At 39.1% G+C, this 21,980-nt stretch overlaps 1 protein-coding gene across 17 annotated transcripts in view; it reads left to right on the forward strand.

The window, feature by feature from the left end:
- PHF3 (PHD finger protein 3) overlaps positions 1-19,943 on the forward strand; it is a 45,309-nt gene extending 25,366 nt beyond the window's left edge. For 16 of the 17 annotated variants that reach the window (XM_081187048.1, XM_081187043.1, XM_081187045.1 and 13 more), the window contains 12 exons: positions 5,859-6,174; positions 6,918-7,104; positions 7,774-7,927; positions 8,024-8,180; positions 9,329-9,445; positions 11,018-11,149; positions 11,514-11,649; positions 12,913-13,111; positions 13,573-13,723; positions 14,305-14,394; positions 15,600-15,795; positions 16,504-19,943. In XM_081187048.1, coding sequence (XP_081043174.1) covers positions 5,859-6,174; positions 6,918-7,104; positions 7,774-7,927; positions 8,024-8,180; positions 9,329-9,445; positions 11,018-11,149; positions 11,514-11,649; positions 12,913-13,111; positions 13,573-13,723; positions 14,305-14,394; positions 15,600-15,795; positions 16,504-18,629 — 3,961 coding nt within the window. In that variant the 3' untranslated portion in view covers positions 18,630-19,943. The remainder of the gene's footprint in view (positions 1-5,858; positions 6,175-6,917; positions 7,105-7,773; positions 7,928-8,023; positions 8,181-9,328; positions 9,446-11,017; positions 11,150-11,513; positions 11,650-12,912; positions 13,112-13,572; positions 13,724-14,304; positions 14,395-15,599; positions 15,796-16,503) is intronic. The other variant, XM_081187055.1, reaches the window with a different exon arrangement.
- Positions 19,944-21,980: the final 2,037 nt, after the last annotated feature.

Raw genomic sequence — 21,980 nt, forward strand, 5'->3', positions numbered from 1 at the left:
AATACAGATGTGCACATTAAATGGTGGACTGGCTCCATACTAACAAAATAATCATATGAATGTGTCCTCCAATGCATGTGTGTATCATGTTGCAGCCCAAGGGTGGAATCCAGAGCTGACCTCTCTACTGACAGAAGGTATTCATCAGAGGAATTGGGGTGGGAGGAAATTGTCAGTGATTCCTTGTCCATCTTGCCCCTCCTTAAATCTGCTTCATAGGATTTTGGGGCTACCATATTTTTGAAGGTGAGGGGGGTGGGGTTGCAGGTGGAGGGGGTATTAACAAAAATCACTGCCCTCCCACAGGCTCCCCATCTCTGTCTAACACTTTAACATTTTACTTTTTTGGAGAGTAATTCTCTTTTTCCGCCCCTTGCCCCTGCTTAAGTTCTTCTTTAGAATTTGAAGATCAAATTGTCCTTGACATGAGAAAAATTTTACAGTTATGCCCTTAGTGTGGAATTTGTTGTAGAATCAGGGCCTACCATGTTTGCCAATCTACAATACCTACTTCAGTTCATCTGTGTTTACAGTGGATTAACAATTTATCTTTATGTAGTTAGCTATATATACTTCTTAAATACTGGTACATTTGTTGTACTTTATTCCTGTAAAGTTTTAAGAATTAGCTTCCCTTCTTTGTGTCTGTAAAAACAAAGGGTGGTTTCCCCCCTAAATGCTAGATAAGGGTGTAATCTAAAGTATGCTAAATGGCTATATATGCTAAATTGAAATAATGTATTTATTATAGCCATACCAAGAAAACTGAAAATGTTTTTCAACAGAGTAGTTACTAAAAATACAGTTGACAGTATTTGTTTCACCCTACATGAACTTGCTTCACATCGAAGAATGGAATGGAAAGGGAAGTGAAGAATGACTTTTTGCATTTACTAACATCAATTTCTAGTTCATGAATATGCTGCTCGATTTGTTTACAAGAGCAATCTGTGCTATGTATTTTAAATAAAGTTAATTTTGAGTTGGTGTATCATTTTTAAAAACTTGTCTTCAAACCCAACAAAATTATTTTGACTGTCCACATTCCACTTGGGTGACTGCTTATTTGAAAAAGATAGTCTGGACGTTGCATTAGTATATTTTAAGAGACTCTGTATTTACAGTAACAAAACCATGGTTCAGATACATTTATTGTTTTACTCTGTTTGCAGAAGGCAGTACATTGTTGCAATCAGAACATCTGTTTTAAAAATTGGTGCTTAAGTGAACTGTGTACAACCAGTACTTCATTTTGTTTTCTTAAATGTTTGCAGCATGTTGGTTTTAATGAAAAGCTTTTTGAAACACTTTGAATACCACCCCATTATTAATATTTTTAAATGATTTTTTCTTTCTTTCTGTTGCAGCTACACATCTGCTAATTCAGCCTTACAACATGAGTAGCGCTTGGACATCAAACTGTGAAGCTGTCTGCAGCCAGAATTTTTAGTATTAGCTACAGTTACACACACCTTCAAAAGCCACGGAAAAAGAAATTGTTTGGCCTTTAAAGCCGTCTTCAGCTCTTCATAAATGATTCTCTCCTTTTAGACATTTGGGGCATCTCCCTTGCCCCTTGACAAGTGAGATTCCTTATTACAGAGGTATCAAGGGGGGTGGAGTCTTGTGGCCCTGCAGATGTTGGACTCTTATCCACCAAAATCAGCATGGCTAGTTGAAGTCCAGCAATCTCTGGAGGACTGCAGGGCTCCCCACTCCTCTCTTATCAACTTTGCTACATTCTTGTTAGCTATCCTACATCTACACAGTATTCCTAGTGCCAGTACTAAAATTCAGTCTCTAATGGACAAAACTTTAAAATGAATTCAGAACAGCAAATTAGGGCCTGATGTTTACTTGGAAAATGCCTGCTTTCATTTTTGTAAACTTTCATTTTTGGCTGGCATGTCTATCCCTGCCACGTTCATATTCTCTTTATCAAAGTGATGAAAAGAAAAGACAAGGAAATGCCCATTGTGTTTGGAGAGTAAATTCATACCTTTATTTTGTATTTGTGGAACTAAATTAGAGCTTTGTAAGCTGATACAGAATATGGCTAGCCAGCCAGCTTAAGCCGCCCAGATTGGCTGGGGAAACCCAGCCAGATGGGCAGGGGTATAAATAATATCATTATTATCTGTTAACTATTCCCATGTTTGTGCTATAGGCTTGAATTTTCCTATAGCAGACCAAGCCATAAATTGGTGTATTTGTCAAATCAAATTTCTGTTTATGGGTAGGATCACAATATAAATATAACTTGTAAATAAAGTTCTAAAAGAGCTCATTAATAGATAGTAACAGTTGGATAAATTTGGAATGACACAAATTGTCATTATTCCAGACTGGAGTTTTTTAAATACAAAAATGTACTGGTTCAGAATTCAACACACACAAAAAACATGCTTACAGATTGTATGACATTAACTCTTAAGTCTGAAAAATGAGAGTTACATTGGAACAGATATTACATAGCAAAGAGTCAGGATGTGTCTACATAGTTTAAGCCTGTGTACATAAAGATTTATTTCAGTTGGCGTTTAACTGAGTTTAGTCACTGGACAAAAGCGATGTACAGATCTGATAATTTGGGAGCCATCTTGATAGCCTGCTCCTTGTTTGTTGCTTCCCATCCCAGTCAATGAAAAACTGAGCCATAAGGAGTCCACCTTGGTGTTATCTTGTTTCTTTGCTTTTCTACTGTACTGCTCTTGCTGAAACAACAAATTCAGAAGCAGGCTTGCCCTTTTAAAACAATCGGAAAATATAGATTCATTTTAATTTACCTAAACATAATTGCAGCTGCTTCGTGAAAGATTGTGGCAGCCACTGTATTTTGTTCCAGACACTGGGAGCACTGCTGTGATTGATCAACAGTTATGTTTTACGTGCTCAATAGTTGTTTTAGAACACCTTTCTCCTCTCTTGAGTGTGCTTAGCATCTGACTGAGTGACTGCTATTGAAAGTACAATACCCCATATTGCTGTTCTGAACACTTTCCCATATTGACCATTTCTTTCTTAATTGGAATAGTCGCTGCTAGTATTTCAAAAGTATGAAATTAATTCGGATTCCAAACATAATGTGCGTAACCCAAAATGGGCAGGAGTTCCCCATAACCTTTTCGGGCATGGGGTGAAGGGAACACTTTTCTATTTCTATATAGTCTCCCTACATTGCAAATGTATTCCTCTTTATGCACACCAGAGATGCAAGATCATAAAGCCTGAAAGTGCTTTCACTAGTCTGGGGATAGGCAGTGTGATGCCTGGCAGGGAGGGAGGACAGGAGGACTATAACTCATCATCCCTGACAGTTGGCCTTGCTGAATAGGGTTGTGGAAGTTGTAATCACAAACATCCCAAGGGCACTATATTGGCTACTCTGTCCAGGTCTATTTTTCTGCCAATTCCTTATCTTTTAAATATCCACGTTTCTTATTTTTATTTCATTCCCTTATTGCTACATTTAGACATTCAATTTCTTATTTCTATCAGATTTTTAAAGCAAAGAAATACAATTATTTTCACACTAAATCTGAACATATAGTCCTCCACATAGCTAGTTCAGCTTTCAGCAGATTGAATCTATGTAATATAACTTGTATATGGATTTATCAGACATACTTCATATTCTCATAATGAGATTTGCAATAAGCTTTGGGATCCTTAAACTGGAACATGACATTCTAGAATGTTTTGGTTGTGATGGAAAATGTCATGGTTCCCCCGCCATAGAAAACAAAGCAAAATCAGTTCCTGGTCTTCAAATATGCTAGTTTTTATGGCCATCTTGGAAATTGTGATAGGCTCAAATTACGGACACAGTTACCTGACAGAAAATTTGGTTGAAACCACTAGTGCTTATTTTCAGGTAATATGTTTCGTAATAGGCTAGACTAAAAAAGCCTAGAAGATAATCTGAAATACTTTATAAGTTTTATGTATGAGCTGACAGCTGAGATTTGTTTCTTACGCCTGAATGAAGCATAAAGAAATTGTTAATGGAACACTACACCCCCACCCCCCTCTGATTGTTAGAAGCCAAATAGTCACATATGTAAGTATTGGCTGGAAACCCATATGGTAAAACTCTAGTCCAAGTAACTATGAATGTGAATCTGTACTTGGAGTTATTTCACCCCTCTGAGCTTGAGCTGTCTTTAGTGGTGCAAGAGGAAGTGAAGTACGCTGTTCTTACTCGTCATGCTTTAGGATCCCATGCTCTATATAGTATTCTGGCTATGTATTGTGTACCTCAGCAGACCCCCCCCCCCAAAAAAAAACACCCCAGGATTTATCAAGTATCAGGCAGGTCTATTGTTACTATTATTGTTATTAGAGGAATGTGAGTTAGCAGTGTAGAACAAGACAGATACTAAGGTTATTGGGCCAACTGCATTGTTCCTCACTACATTAGAATGGTTGCTTTCAGTTACTTGGAACAACAAACTATTGGCTAGACTCATAGCATGCAATGGCAGGCTTGTCAGGAATTGCCTTAGTGAATCTTGACAAAAATTGCCCGTGTTTGCATCTTCCTGATAAGACTTAACACTAGAACTTACAAATCTTCATTAATAATTTAAGTTATATAACAAGTAAATTTGTGGGGGGAAAGTTACCCAAGCTGATACGGAGCACTTTTAACATTGATTTCTGCTCTCTAGTGAGTACTTCAGTCTTCTTGTTATAAACATGAGGGGGGAATTTAATGTAGTGTTAATTGAGGTGTTTGGGGGCAGGGGGAACGAAGGCTGCTTGTGCAGTGAGTTTTGGCTCCTTACAGCTGTGCCCCCCATCTGTTCTGGTGGTTTCTCCAACCCTCCAGAGCAGATTTAGGTGGTGCAGAGAAGCAGTGTGAAAAGTCCTGTTGCATGAGCTGGGCTTAATCTCTGCATGCAACAACTTCGTTGAATACCATCCATAATTTTCTGGATTCCTGTCTTTGCCAAATGCTTGAAAGATAGAAATTCATATCCACTAGAAGGCTGCCCTTAAGTTTCCCTCAACTGTTTCAACTCCACCTTGTTTTCTATATAATTTTAAGGGGAAATTCAAAATACAAGAGTTTGGATGTCCATAAAATGGTACACCCTTCTCCCTTCCTAGAAAATAGAGAAAGTAAAGACTACTGATGAGTGCAAGGGGAAGTTAAGTTTATTTATTGGTTTGGGTTATCTTAAGTTTCAATATTATGAAAAATGTAAGGTGCCCGTTCGGACAAATATATATTAGGGGATTAATTGCAAAATAGAATAGGTCTATGAAAAGACCAACTTTTGTTCTATTTAGGAATGAAATTGTTTCTTGCACTGGAATTGTGAACTTCTGCTTTACTAACTTTGTTAGTTTGTGGCAGTTGCAGCCATGCTTGCTTAATGGTCTAGATAAAGTTGCATTTTGAACAATGTAAGGATATAAAATGTCATGTGATGCCCAACTGGCCAGCTTAGGTCCTCTTTTGCTAATATTTTGGTGATGTGTGACAATTTGGTTATATTTTTCTGTTGTGCTGCATCATTTCATACTATGGGAGGCATAGCATATTTAGAGGGGCACATATACTTTTAAAGGTGTATAACCAACTTAATCAGTTTCTTTTCCGGGTCTATTTGAAAGCCAAAGAATTCTTTGATATCCAAACTGCTACATTTCTAAATTAGTGTGACAAGATCCAATTTTGGTGTCACCTTGGCAACTCCTACCATGTTGTAAGGCTGGAGCAGTGGAATCAATCTCCAACAAGCTGAGTGGAGCCAGTGCTGCAATATACTCCCTTTAAGATGTGATGTTTTTATAGTCAAGGAAATGTAAAATCTTAAGCACATTAAGTCATTTGTTTTTTCTTGTTTCAGGTTTATGGTAGGCTGTGGCAGGTGTGATGATTGGTTTCATGGTGACTGTGTTGGTCTGAGTCTTTCTCAAGCACAGCAAATGGGAGAAGAAGACAAAGAATACGTATGTGTAAAGTGTTGTGCTGCAGAAGACAAAAAACCCGACCCTGTCAATCAAAATATACCGGATGCACAAGTGAAACCGGAAACAACACAAGAAGGTAGAATGATGGAGTGCGAAAAGCCTGGAATAGCAAAACAAATCTCCATGTGTCCACAAAGTAAAACAAAGCAGGGAGAAGAGACTGTGAAGCACAAGGTCAAAATTTTTAAAAGGGTAAGAAATGCTATTGTAGTTGCCATATAATAATGATGATGATAATAATAACAAGAGTAACTTTGGTAGGCTCCAGTAATTTTTTATGCGATTTATAAGACAAGGGGAATACATAATCTCTTAACACAGTTTAGGGAATCTGCATATATTGTACAATTTTTGAACAAGGCTCATTGGAGATTATGTATATTGACTGGAAAATGTGCATCATTCCATCCTCATGAATGGATTATGAGCACATGCACTCTGAACCCTGGTGAATGTGCAGAATGTCTGGTGATTATGTACTTTAACAACTCGACTTGGATTAGCCCTAACATAAAAATATATATTCTGCCTGTCTGCACTCCCAACGTAGAGAAAAATAATAAATGACAGCTCTCCAAATTCTTTGAGGAATGTATGGTGTGAATGTGAACCTCACAGAAGGTTCTCTGCTCTGGTGAGGCTTTCATGAATAGTGGTATATAAATATTTTTATGAATAAATAAACTTGTGGCCTCATGTTTCAGTGCATTAGGTGTTAATATTCTGTTTTGGGACCTTTTGCTGGGCTTCATAGGCAGAGATGCCAGAAATTTATGTTCATTTAAACGAAACATCAGTGGGCATAATTTCCTCTGTTTTTTAATCTACATCTAATTAACACACACACATGCAAATATATAGGTATAAAACGGATCATTCTGTTAGGAAGGACTGCAGTCCAAATGGTTTCTAATATTTCTTAACACTTGTTACAGGAATCTGGTGATGGAAAACCAGTATCAGAATGCAGAGATTCTGAAATGAAAAAAAGGCAGCAAATTCCTGTTAGGAAAACAGGACAAATGGTTGCATGTCCACAGCGATCATCGGAAGACAAACACGAAAGAATGAATAAAGACAATCTTAATGTCTCTTGTTCAAGTGAAAGCACAACAAAAACCGGTAACTAAAAATTTTGAAGTTGCTTTTTTTTAAAGAAAAACAAAACCACATTTAAAATATAATGTTATTACATGGAATGAAATATATAAGGGCTCATTTTAAAATACTGCTGTGTGGGTTGCAGCTTAACCTGACAATGGAAGACTTGGACTCCTAAAATATTGCTTTCATTGCTGGAAGTAAATATTGTGAAGGGGGACGGCCACTAAGGGCTCACTGGACTTGGGTGCCTATAGTGACAAGAGAAGGCAAGTTGCTTCCTCATGCAGGCTTTAGAATCCTACAAACCAGGTCTTTAATAAAGCATACAAAGCTATGGTCTACAATTTGGATTCTTTAACGTAAATTTCATTAAAGAAGGCTGACTTTTAATGCAAAGTATTTCGGATCAGTTGAGTAATTTGCTGTCTGTCCAGTAATTCGGTCAATTTCTAATAGAGATGGACTTGATTTACAGGGGTTTGTTTTTTTAATAAGACAATGCATAGAACCCTCTGGTGCCTAATATTGTTTTGTACTAATCCCAACAGGATAATCAGTTGTGTAAATCCAAAATTACGTAATTGTATGTTCCTTCAAATGTAACAACGCCTTCCCTTCAACCTTGTGAAATTTCAAATTCAAGTTATTAAAGCTATCCCATGATGTGACATTTATATTTTAATGCAGGTGTTCAGGATAAACAGGAAGTAAAGAAAAAGAAAACGGAGAAAGGAGGAACAACCAGCAATGTACACCCAGCTCCTGCCCCTGCATCCAAACCTTCCGCTGATCAAATAAGGCAAAGTGTTCGGCAGTCTCTTAAAGAAATCCTGGAGAAAAGGTGCGGCTGACGAGCTCAACAAATTGTTAATGTCTCAATTGTTATTGTTTCCTGGTGGAAACCAAACCAAAAACATATGATGTGTGTATTTTTCAGGCTTGCAGACTCAACACTGAAGATTCCTGAAGAAAGGGCAGCAAAAGTTGCGACTAAAATTGAAAAAGAACTATTTTCTTTTTTCCGAGATACTGATTCCAAGTATAAGAATAAGTACAGAAGCTTGATATTCAATCTGAAAGATCCCAAAAACAATGTAGGTGATGTTATCTATGTTTGATACACATTCTGAAATCTTTCCGTTAGTGCTTGACTTTCTTAACGGGGTCAGTGTGATAAAATATAACCTGCTTATGGTTCTCTCCCCCCCCTCCCCCCAGGTGCTGGCAGTGTTGTCTTTCAGTTATTTTGGTAGCATATCCAAATTGAATAATGTTTGTGACTGATGATGGGTAGAGTCTAGTCCCACTGTTGACCCATGGAATAACTCTTGTTTCAGCAGGCATCTCCGCTAATGTAATAGAGGAGTGGAGATTATTTCCTCCCTCCTCTTGCAATCCTCTGTGGTATCACACTCTGGTAAAACCTGGTGGTTGTGGGTGGGGAAGGGGCTGCAGTGGAAGGGGGAAACTTCTAAAAACATCTCTTCTTGTGTTATTGGAGGAATTTTGTGGGTTAAAAGCTGTTATGTGAGTGGAACAGCAGCATTGGATTCCACCTGAAAAAAACGTGGGTCAGCCCAATCTATAAGCTCACTTCTTTATGATTCCTTGCTATTGTTGTTCTCTGTTGACTTCTGTAAAGCTAAAGTATTGCTGAAATGTACTTAGATATGCCTGCTGATCAAGTCTGCCAATGAAATAAGTTGTCTAATAAATCTCCAACTTTCTGTGTGTTCTGGGAAGCTTCCATTCCTGCATTCTAATGTTTCTTGTTATGTTTAACTATACAAAATTCTACAAAGGACTCATATGTCTATTGCTTTGTTCACTTAATTTAAGCTACCAGGACCTCTTCAAATCTTTTTCCTTGGTGAGAATTTCATTTTTCAGTAACTATTGTTTGAAAAATCAGCCACTGAAAACTCACCCGCGTTTCATTTTTCGAGATGTGTCCTTCAGGCTAGCAAAGAGATCATTATTTGGTTTTGGGGTTTTTTAAAAAAGCATTAAAACATACTAAGGATTTTTAAAGAATCTGACTTCACTTTGTGAAATGGTAGATCCATTAAGGACATTAATGTACAACTATCTGTATCTCTGTGTAGAGAGGGCAGTTTTTAAAAATGATGTACAGGTGAGACTGAAAAAACTCAATTTTCTTTTCTGGTTGAAATTGAATTAGAAGCCTGCAGATTTATTTTTTTAATTGTTAGCTATAACTAATTACTGATTGTTTCCCCAGATACTGTTCAAAAGAGTGTTGAAAGGTGAAGTAACTCCAGACCATCTCATAAGAATGAGTCCGGAAGAGCTGGCTTCCAAAGAACTAGCTGCATGGAGGAAAAGAGAAAACAGACATGTACGCTTAATTTACAGTTGTTTATTTAATGGATCACCTGTTTCCTAGTGCTAATCAATACAAATTTCAAAACTTTCCACTTGTCTTCTGTGTTTCCCGTTCACCATCTGAAGTCTAATGGCTTCTTTCTCCAATGAGCAACCGCAGTGAATTTTAGGTGGTTGATTGTGTTGTAACTGCAGTGTGAATTTACAAGGGCTTGTTTAAATCACTTACAGCTAAAATACTTTAGAAAATAGAACAACAACAAGAAGAAGCACAAAATTCGTTGTAAAATTTGAGCTTAATTGATCAAAAAATGTTGATCTGTGGGACTGGTACAAAGGGAAAATATTTTACCGTTCCTAAATTACAAGCAGACCTGTAGATTTCCAGAATCCCTGCAAAGAATTGATGTGATAGATACATGTGTTCTCTATTCATACAGTTATTGTACATTCTTTCCCACCTGATAGGTTCTCTCTAGACCAACTTGTGTCTGAGTCTGGGGCAGATTGCTTCCTCACCCCCAACCGTATTGCCAAGTACATCTCTTTAATTAGTCCTACAGAAGTGAATATTTTCCAGGGGAAAATAAAGGGATGCATTTGACAAGAATGTGATGTGTTGGGTAGGCCCTATTGCACCTCTGGTGCTATCGCAGCCTTTGCTTTCTTCCAAAGAAGTGAATACCTACAAAAATAAAATCAAAATCTTTGGTGACAGCGTGCTCCAAACCTCCCATTGATGCCGCTTAAAGCCTATTCAGTGTGGCTCTTATTATTGGTTTGGAACTTGCTTATCAGTGCATGGTTTTGAAATAGTTCATCCTTGATCCAGTGACCGGCTTTCTACCGAATACAAGAGTCATCTTTCTAGAAGTATAGCCATTCCATTCTTGGAAGCTGAGGAAATTGGGAGATAACAGCTGAATTTAGATGGTTTGCTGTGGTTTAGCAGAGAGCAGGCCTCAGGCTTGTCAGCTTCCTTTACCTCTCTCCTTTTCTGGTATGGCTGTGAGAGCAGGGTGGGAGATTGAAAGCTTTCGCTTCTGTTTTTAGCTAACTGCATTATGCCCTAAACACATACTGACTTCAAACGGTGACAAGAAGTTGTCCTGTTTCAATAACCTGTAATTAAGTACAATTTAGGATGCAGGCATAATGTGAAATTAATTGAAAACGGAAATGGGAGCTTCCAGTTGAAGGGGAGAGGAAGGGAGAGTGCATGAGCTCAAGTCTTCTGCATGTAATGCTCGACTATAGTTCAGCTTTACAGCCAGGCCTCTGGCTGTGAAGCCAACATGGAATAATAGTATCCACCATCTGTTGCTCTCTCTAGATCTTCTACCTGTTCTTCATGCTAAACATCCAGTGAAGGAGGAGGACTCTAGTTTTCATCTCTCAGACAACTGTCTTCTCTAACTTAGGTTTCATCTCCCATTATCCTCATCCAGCGTGTCCAGTGTTCAGGGATTATTATGGGAGTTGCAATTAAGCAACCTTTCCACCCATATTCTGGGGCTGCTTCTGGTGATGTGTTCATAGGTTTTCACACTGTGTATCTGTTCTGTTTTTTGTTGTTTCTTGATAGACAATTGAAATGATTGAAAAAGAGCAGAGGGAAGTTGAAAGGCGACCAATCACAAAAATTACTCATAAAGGAGAAATAGAAATTGAGAGCGAGGCACCGGTAAAAGAGCAAGAAGCACCAATGGAAATTCAGGTATCGCGGCAAAAATATTGTTTTTTTAACGAAATAAGTTGCTGTGTATTTGTTTAAAACAAACAATGCATTAGTTCTGTTAAGATAGATAAAGTGTCTGGGCTGAGACAAACCATAACCTTGGGTTTGGGTGTAACACAAGCCAAACCATGTCTTAGCCCCAAGAAGCACTGCAGCAGCAGGACTGGGGGAGGAGTGTAGCAGTTGCAATCTGGGCACCTACTCATTTGCATTAAGCTATGGTTTGGCTTAGCATTACCTGTGAGCTGGACCTCTGTACGTTGTGACTCTGATCATAAAGTTGTATTTTTATTCTATATAAAATAAAATTGCATTAACAAATTGTCTGTCTCTCCTTGTTTAGGAAACCCCTCCAGTTAAGATTGTGGAGAAAACAGAACAGATTGAAAAAGATAAAGAAGTGGATGAATCCGCCACTCCTGATACAACAAGTCAACATAAGAACCATCTGTTTGACCTCAACTGTAAAATTTGCATAGGTAGTATTAACTTTTGCATGCTTAAAAACCAGTTGAGAAGTTGGGGCTGCAGAAGTTGAACATCTGCAGAGCCACAGGTTCCCCACAGCTCCTGTTATGGATAGCTAGCTCTTAATTTCAGTGAGAGTAGCAATGGGAGTGGCACAGTCTGATAAACTGTCCATTTATTTTCTATCAGCCTCTCATTGTATCCTTATAACAGCTGAAAGACAGTGACTTGTCCTAGGTCACTTTCTGAGTTTCCGTGGCTGAGTGGGAATTTGAACCGGTCTCCCTTGTTCTACTCAGGCATGTTAACTAATATACCACTCGGGTACCTGCTTTTTTTGCAGCATGCAGTGTGATCTTGGAAATTCATCCTGCTTCTGACTGGGGACTATCAGATCCTTTTTCTATACCATTAGCTTTATCACATTGGTGCAGTTTGGCATAATGCACTAAACTATGGTTAGAAGACTGCACCTCAGTGAGTCTTTGTTTTGCGTATTCCTCCAACCTCCCTATGGTCTGATGTGGCTGGAGGGAAGAGATCAGAAAATTCTGATTTATATTAACCAGTTTAGTCTGAATTCTAAACTTTAGTTAATCTTAAGTGTAGCTAGTTGAATCGAGCCAAAAGTTTGTTGGAAGTTCGTTGAAGCAAATTAATTGCAATTAAGAATAACTGCAGCCTGTCTAGGTTCAAATGACACAAGAAGGTTATTTATATATAGTATAGTATATATAGTATAGTATAGTATAGTATAGTGTATTTTAAAATGGGGTTTTACAGTTTTTAGGGGTTTTTTAATGTTTTATGTAGTTTTTATGTAGTTTTGTGGTAGTTTTATGTAGTTTTTATGTAGTTTTATGTAGTTTTTCAATTTCATTGTTCCGCATGGGACAATGACAATAAAGATATCGTTATTGTTATAATGTAAGCAAGTGCTTGTGAACTTTTCCACACAGCTGTACCAGATAGAGACAGGACAGTGTGCAAGTCCTAGGCTTCCTGTGACTTGTTCTCATAATGCTAAACCATGGTTTAGTGTTGCATCCAAATACTTTGTATTTCTTTAGGAAATCTGTATTTTCATTAATAATTACCTGAAAATGGTTGGACAGTTGGACAAATTAGAGAAATGTACAAAGCCTCTGGGTTTAATTTCAGTGAGCAAGGTTTTTAAGCATTATAGTAAGAATTGTAATTTAGTGTTAAGATTAGGGTTTTTTTCTAATCTGGTATGGTTTAAACAGCGAAGCTTTCTAACTTGCCTTTTCAAGGTCGAATGGCACCACCTAGTGATGACCTTTCTGGGAAAAATGTGAAAGTGTCTGTTGGCGTTGCCCGTAAACCATCAGACAATGAAGCTGAAAGCATAGCGGATGCACTTTCTTCAACAACAAACATTTTGGCTTCAGAATTATTAGAGGAAGATACAGAATTGCCAAATCCAGCACTTGCCTCTGCTTCAGGCTCTAGGTAATAATTTTGTGGTTGCTGCCAGTCACAGAGAATTGTGGCTGCTGTCCCTAGTTAATATTATGTTCATAAATAAGTGGAAACTACTGCATGGAACCCCACGGTACACAAACAAACAAAAGCAGCCTTCATGTTTACTTTTAAAGAAGCTTTTTGACCCACCTGTGTGTATTCCAAGCACACAAAGTGGAGGCATTGAAAAACAGGTGCTTGTTACAACTTTTTTTAAAAAAAAAAATGTGATTGTTTTCTTTGTTACTAACTGTCTTGGTGGTTTTGCCATTATATTCGTAGCAAAGATGGAAGAAAACAGATTGAGATTATTACTAGTCTTGCACATATTTCTCTCTGTTAATGTTGCTGCCCCAGCCAGTGTCCCTACTGCCATCCTCCCCCCACCACCCTTGCAGTAGACTAGACTGTTTTGCATTTATTATATTTTCCACACTTTTGTCCTACAGATCAGAAATGCCTGGCATGGTTGAAAGTGAAGCACTATTTCTGGCTCGCCTGAACTTCATTTGGAAAGGCTTTATCAACATGCCATCTGTTGCAAAGTTTGTTATCAAGGCTTACCCCATCTCTGGCTCTTTTGAAAGTTTAACAGAGGTAGTATGTATACACTCAATGTTGTGTTGTCGCTTTCCTTGGAAACTTTTCCAAATTTTCTTTTCATTGCGAACAACTAAAATTTGAATATGGCATTGTGAATGCAGAGTACTTAAAAACACCAAGAGATGTTGTTTATTCTCTCTTATTTTAGAAAGGGTTTCAATCATAGCACTTTGTTTAACAGACACTTCCATCCCTCATGCCCACTCTTCTTGTGGTAATACATCAACACGTGTATCAGAGACTTAAATGAAGATCTCCAGCATGTACACTTTTAAGCTAGCTTTTTTACATACTGGCTTTCTATAAATTCGTTTCTATAAATTCCCATGCACTCAAAAGGCAGTAGAATTTTTACTTCCTCCCTTCACTCATCATTTGAAATAATGTGCCTTCTTTTATGAATCATGAGTGATACTGATTTTTCTCATTTAGCTGTACTTTCATAGCAGTACTTCTCTACGGTAACTTCTTTAAGATGTTTTAAAAGCATAGTAAGTATTTGAAGAGTAGCTATTATTTTACAATGTATTTTACAATGTTATAAAATTACAATGCATAATTATTTTCCCCTCCCATAGGATTTGCCAGATAGCATCCAAATTGGTGGCAGGATATCACCCCAGACTGTTTGGGAATATGTTGAAAAAATAAAAGCCATGGGGACAAAGGTAAAACCAAATTTGTTCTGGTCCTGGAAATGTATGGTGTTAATTGTCCCCTATCCCCACTCAATTTAAATATTTTTTAAAGGCACAGTTTCCTGCTGCCACTATTACTATTTGGCATAAATTCACTACTGCCATTTGTGCAGGATGCAGCACAGAACATGGACAAGATCAGGGATTCTCAAACATGGATCGCCTGCTGCTTTTGAACTACAGTTCCCATCATCCCTTACCACTGGTCCTGTTAGCTAGGGGATGATGGGAGTTGTAGTCCAAAAACAGCTGGAAACCCAAGGTTGGGAAACCTTGGTCTTGATGGACTGACCATTGTTCTGATGCAGCAGGCTCTTTTTATGGAAACACCTAGTCCTGAATGATAAAGCCTAACAAAACTACTCTCTATTTGGTGATAAATGAGTAGATGTGGATGTTTAGCACATTTTCAGCATATTTTCCTATATGAAGACCCCATGACTGGAGTGAAGTGATAGTAGAAGGCACGCTGGCTACAAAGCATGGACAGTCATGCAGAAATATTCATAGTCCTAAAAATATTTTGCAGATCCAATTGCGTCTCTGCAAGTAATATTTTCATAGTGCTGGAGTGGGGAGTTATTATTTTTTACTAAAGATATTACAAGATTCTGCATGTGCAATTTCTGAAAGTTTTGTGCACAGAGAACTTCAGCTTAGTCTACTGATCAGATCGGATCTGATTTAATTTATCTATAAGAAGCACAGACTTCATACAGTGTATACATTTCAGGGCTGCTTTATTCAAAAGGCAGGCTGCACACCTCCAAAAATGAATCCCTGTACAAGTTGGTTCAAATGGCTGAAGTTCCCTCCTTCATAAGTACTGTTGTTTTAAGATTGCTTCACACCCACAAGTGGCTTGCTGGGCTGGCCGCTTGCTGAGAAATCCTTCAAAAGCTTTGCCAAAAGCTGTGGAGAGGCCTCCTCTTCTTGGCTGCAGCTTCTAATAACCAAGACTGCCCTTCTTTACCTGGAACTGAAGTCTCTGCAGTGTCAAATTCTCCTTGCTGCGTGAAAAACCAACTCTTTCAGGTGCAGTAAGTACCTGAAAGTAAGATGATGATTGCTGACTTTCCCCTCTCCTCTCCTGCCCTGCCATCAAGTGCTGAATTCTGCTTTAGAGAACTGGTTGACCAATTGTAAGTTAATTTGTGCCACCCCCTTCTCCATAGGAAATCTGTGTGGTTCGTTTTACCCCCGTGACAGAAGAGGATCAGATTTCATACACTTTGTTGTTTGCATACTTCAGCAGCAGAAAGCGTTACGGTGTAGCTGCAAATAACATGAAGCAAATCAAGGATTTATATATCATCCCTTTAGGTGCCTCTGATAAAATTCCACATCAGCTGGTGCCTTTTGATGGTCCTGGTAGGTAACAAAAGTTGGCCGTTTCACATGTTAGTGATGGAGATCTTGTTTTTGACATTTATACTGTTGAGGTTCATTTTGATTATCCCCCAAACTGGATAGCTTGAAGCTTTTACAGTGGTACCTCTGGATGCGAACGGGATCCGTTCCGGAGCCCCGTTCGCATCCTGAAGCAAACGTAAGACATGTTTGCATGTGCGCGGGTTGCGTTTCGCAGCTTCCGCGCATGCGCGTGACGTCATTTTGAGTGTCTACGTGAACGGCGAAACCCGGAAGTAACACGCTCCGTTACTTCCAGGTCGCCGCAGAGCGCAACCCTAAAATATTTAAGCTGAAGCGTATTCATCCCGAGGTATGACTGTATTTTGAGAGCGCGCATGAAGCTTGCAAATGTCACCCTCATTGAGAAACCTTGCCTTTCAGTTTTTCCCCTCAACAAGCATGCATTAGTGCTTCCTGTTGCCCATGAATGAAGCAAACTTATCTTTATTTAACAGGAACTAATTATTTTAGAGTGTATAGGAATTCTACTTACAGGGAGCAGCCCTTGAGAGAGACATGGGGAAATTTGACTACTTGGAGCAGCTGAGTTTTCTGAGATTGCAGAGGCATAGATAAGCTTTTTGGTAGAAATAGGTTTTTTCTCTCCTGAAGTGTATGTGTATCTTATTAATTATACCACTGTGGTTCCCTGCCTTCCAAATGCAGGTATTGAAGTGCACCGACCCAATTTGTTGCTGGGGTTGATAATTCGTCAGAAGCTGAAAAGGCAGGCCAGTTCTGCCACCAGTACGAACCCTAGTCCTGCCGAAGAGAGTCCTGAGAATTTGCCCCCAGAAAAGAAGAGTAAACTGAGCAAACCTGAAGTCCTTCATTCTGAATCGGTGGAAAAAGAAGATGAGAACGACTTCTTCAACTCCTTCACAGCTGTATTGCACAAACAAAGGATCAAGTCGCAGCTATCGAATACCGAAGAAACAACTGTGAGTGAGCCTGCTGTGGAAAGCATCAAACTTGAACCACCAAAGCCTCTGCGGTTCCTTCCTGGAGTTTTGGTTGGATGGGAAAATCAGCAATCTGCTCTTGAGCTAGCAAGTAAGCCACTGCCAGTTGATGATATTCTTCAAAGTCTTTTGGGCACTACGGGGCAGATGTCTGAACATATCCAGCCAGCAGTCAGCCAGCTTGCTAGTGAAGATCTGCCTTTATTAGATAAAAAGGCCAGCATAAAAGAAGAACTAAGGGACATTCCTATAGTAACTGCTGGAACTGAAGAAACGAAGGGGGAAAAGGACAGTTCAAAAGAACCAGTTGATAATTTCTCTGCAGTTGATACACCAGTAGCCGATGTCTCATGCTCGTCAGAAAATCTGACAAGCATAAGTCTTAAGGGCAAACCACCAGATGTTTCTACAGAAGCATTTTTAGCAAACCTAACTATTCTGTCACAGAACAAGGAAACCAAAGAGACTCCTGAAAGCAGTCTAAGGTTGGGTGACGGTGCTAATGTTTCTCAGGAAAGGACCACAGATTTTCCTGTCTCGGCGAGCACAGGGAAAGGAATTGGGAGCAATAATGGCGGTGTAGCATCTGTTGATAGTATGACTGTGAATAGTTCACAGTTCATCAATCTTAAAAGGGATCCAAGGCAAGCAGCAGGACGAGGCCTACAGAACAATGCTTCAGAAAATGATGGGGACAGTATTAAGTATGAAGAAATGCAGAATAGTCAACAACCGGACACTTTAGAAACTGAACAGGCTAAAGTAGATAATAAGCAACTGTCAGGAAATGACCTAGCCTCAGATCAGAGCGATAGTCAAGAGTGCAAGAAGTTGTTGGTTTCAGCTGCATCTACAGCAGACAGTGTGTGCTCCTCACAGCCAGAAAATACAAATCCGTTGGGTGAAGAAGCACTGATGCAAAGCACCGAGGCACTACATCCCATTAGAAGAGGATTATTGACACCACCGTCATCATCTCAGTTTGAAGCAGATAATGCCAGCGGTTCTGAATTCAGTACCAAAATGCCCAGCCCTGTTGCAAGTGGAAGCTTTTCACCAATCAGGACTCCGCAGCCAAATTTTCAGCACACCAAAACTTCTCCACCTGGCTTTCAGTTTCAAGGGGCTGTTGCCCCTAATTTCCCTCCCCAAAACAATCCTGTGTTTGGCTTTCCTCCTCATCTGCCCCCTCCGCTCCTCCCTCCTCCAGGCTTTGGCTTTGCTCAGAACCCTCTGATGCCTTGGCCCCCCGTTTTGCACCTGTCAGGTCAGCCCCCACATTTTGTTGGACCAGTTACGCCAGTGCCACCCCTGGCTCAGAAACAGCCAAGATTCTCGGGGCCAGAACACTTTTATCAGAGTAGAGACACCCGGAGGCCAGAGAGGCGTCACAGCGATCCTTGGGGTCGCCAGGGTCCCCATGTGGAGAGGGCATTTGGTAGGAGGAAAAGCGACCAGCACAGGCAGAGGTTTTACAGCGAGACCCACCACCAGAAAAAGGGCAGGCATGAATGGGAGCCGGATTGCGAAAGAAATAGGCATAGAGATAGAAACCAGGAAAAAGAGAGAGAGAGGAAAAGCAGGGAGGAAGGGCATCGGGACAAAGAGAGGTCGCGGCTTTCACATAGCGACAAAGACTCTGAAGGCAAATCCAGAGACAGTAGGAATCTTGACAAGAAGGAAGCGCCTAAAAGTGAAGAGCGTGCTCAGGAGAAGGAGAAAGAGAGAGAGAAAAGTAGGGAGAGGCACAGAGAGCGAGAGAGCGACAAGCCCCGAGATAGACATCAAAAAGATAGGGACCACAGTGACCGGGGGAAAAACAAAAGGTAAAAGTAGCGGGGAAAGGGGTCCACAGCCTATCTTCTAAAGTTTATAATATACAGGAAATAATCTGTTTTAAATATGTCCTAAAATTCTGTAAAAATATATGCTTGGGTATCAGTTGTGCCATCAGTTCTTTCTTTTTTTAAAAAAATATCCAGTGTTTAATGTTTTGTAGAGACAAGTCTTGTTGGGTACCAACCAGTGTACCGCTTGCTCATTTACTTTTACATTCAGCCGCCCTAGGAGCAGAGGTTGAATTGTTCAAAATTTTACGTTGCTTGTATAGACAGTAATTTAAGGGTTTTCCTTTGATATGCAATAAAAAGTGCATAAAGGTTCTTTGTTCGATTTGGCTTCAGTTGACATATTTGCAGCCTTTGGTGATTTGTGCTCGCTGTTTGAAGATGCTCCAGTAAATATAAAGGAGAATTTTGTATCATTCACTCTTCTTAGATTTCACTGACTTAAAAAGAAAAGAAAAGAATGTGACACCCTCTTCAGAAACCCAAGTTTGAATGCAGTATACAGCATACTTGAATGGTGTTGAAGACTTTCAAAAGACAAGCAAAATGAAAAAAGAGCAGTATTTCTCATCATATTCCCACCCCTATGCATCTGAAACAGTTTTTGAGCAGAAATTAGAAGGCTGCACGGTCCAAATTTTATTGCTTATAGGGTACACATTTTAATAAGGTCCCCCCACACCTTTTAGTCTTTATGCTATAATTTGTATTAATTTCCCAACCATTTCTCTTGCTTCAAAAACTTGAATACCTAAGCTTGTACATGACATTGTGTTTTACTATCCTTTATATTGTAAAATGTAAATATTTTAAGGGATATTTTGATTCTACAAATGATAAAGCCTTCTCACAGCTGTTGTTTGATTGGTTTTAATAGATGTGAAGCAATAGGCTAAACTGATATAACAGAAAGATGTATAAATGTGGCTTGACTGGTAATTTTTAACAACCCTAGGGCTTTTAATAAATAGATCAGTAAAATTTTGTGATTTTCTGTGGAAAATTATAGTATATTGCTGTTTCTGTTGGATACCATTGCACTATTCTGTTCAACATCCTGTTTTGAAGTATTTAGTAAAATTAAGAGCATTGTGGATAAAGAACCTTCTTGAGTAAGATCGCCTTACCTATGAACATAAATTTTTTGCACTTTGGTATCAAAATAAACTTCCTTTCAATAATATGTGATTAAAGCAAATCGTTAGGCTATTTTAAAATCCTATTTAAATATAACAGCCGATTTGCAAACCTTGCACATGGCTTTATATAGTCAAATTAAAAATGCTATACAGTACAATGCTTGATGGTAGCTTTTATTTAAAGATGTGACTATCCAGATTGTTGCCTTTTAAGAAACATTTTTTTTTAGCACAATGTATATGTTAAATAGAAATTCAAGATCATGGTAATTCTGATGTAAATTATTGCTGGGGAAGGAGGGAACATTTGCAACTATGTCCAGCACAGTTGTCTAAGCGAATGTAGAATGTCACCTTCTGGGACCAAGGTATCACCCTCAATCCCGCAACTGAGCTTTGTTTTGTTTCCCCAGCACTTGTGAACACACTCTGGTCAGCAGGACTTCTTAGCTAGTTTGTCTTCCAAGACCAGCTGGGAATCCTGCTGTCTTTCTATCCCCCCACCCAACAGAAAGTAGAAAAGAAGCTTATTCAACATAGAAGCAGATCATCTTAGACTTAACATAACCATTAATGAAGGCTGTGAGTGGAAGAAGCACAGATAGGTTTATTAATGAATATTCTAAGCGTCCTGATTTTGAATAGTTGTCAGGGTGGGGATTGTTCAGAATTTGTATGGTGAGAATTTGACTTCCTTGAGCAATCTGCAAAGGGGAACCAGTCATGTTTATTGTGTAGCCCTGCATTCATGCTCTCGTGTCTCAAGTAGAGTTTGTGTTTGTACAAATGGAGCAGATTTCTCTTTTTTGTTTCCTCTTATGCCTGTGTTTCACAGCAGTGACCTGACCTGTTCATGCCTTTTATTCTCTGTGTTTTCTTATGGGCTTAGAATAAAGTCTGGTAGGTTAACTGGTGGGTGGTATTGGAGTACTGAGGGCTATGTGAAGAATTTTCCTTTGAAATTCTGGGCAAGCAGTTATCAGAGTTGCATGAGTACAGCTACTAATATTTAATGTAGTAGTAGTAACTGTGTCTGAATACCTACCAACCTGTGCTCTGAAATCAGCAAGGGAGGTCCTGCTTTTGATCCTGCCAATGTGAGAATATGGTGGCCCATGATTATGGCGACCTAAGACAGGGCTTTCTTGGTGATGGAATTCCTTCCCTAAGGAAGTGTGGTTGTCTCCCACCCTACTGCCTTTTACGCATTAGGTGGAGGCATATGGTTGCTTTGCTTTTGGGACACGAATTTGCCTTGGTATCTATCAACCAAAGACATTGTGCTTGTTGTATTTTGCTTCTGACTTTCTTTTCTAGTTGTATTTGGTAGCACTTTGGAAGCTGTGGGAAGGAAGGGCAGTACATAAACACAGAATCTTAATCATAGTATTGTAATAATGATTTGGTGTTTGGTTTGGTTTCCTGGGGAGGCAAAGAGAATGCAGTCAAAGACCTTGCATAGATAGCAAAGGTCTTGCACTGTTTTAAGGCCCTTGACATGGCAATCAGTGAAATGCTACTTCTGGGTTAAATCACCATTTTGCAAGTTGAGAGCAAGCAAGGATTGTAAAGTTGTTTCACTAGTGTGTAAACAGATGAAGTCCTGCAGAAACTGAAAAACAGTAGGTTCATAGGAAATTCTAAGTTAATTCTCCATATGGAAGACAGTCATTTTTCACAGTTTTAGAACTAGAAGATGTACTCTTCTAGTGAGTTTCAAATTGTGTAATCCCCCCCCATCTTCTTGTGGATTCAAACACTGGCATGCCAATTCTACATCTGACTTGTGAGAGAAAATTGTGTGGGAAAGTACTAGCAAGTTGCTGGTGTTCGTGTTTAGGTATGTTTCCCTTATAGAAATACATATATTGTCCTTTTTACAGATAAGTCCTTTTTACAGATTAGTTATATTCAATGTGAGACTTTAATGTTGTATACAGTGTAAGGTTGGGGGAGAAGAAGGGTGGGGTGAGAGAGCAGAGGGAGAGAAGGGGAAAGTAAACTTTCATTCTTTTACATAGTGTATGTGCGAGATTTTTGTGTCAGCGTCACATGGGCAGGGTCTCTTTAATTTATTACCGTATTTATGTGAATCTAATACACCATCAAATCAAATGTGCCACCTCCATTTTCAAAACTTTGAAGCCAAAAAAGTATTTGCTTGCGCCATCAAATCTAATACATACCCTAATTGT

The sequence above is a fragment of the Podarcis bocagei genome (assembly GCF_964188305.1).
Source record: "Podarcis bocagei genome assembly, chromosome: 3".
NCBI lineage: Eukaryota > Metazoa > Chordata > Lepidosauria > Squamata > Lacertidae > Podarcis > Podarcis bocagei.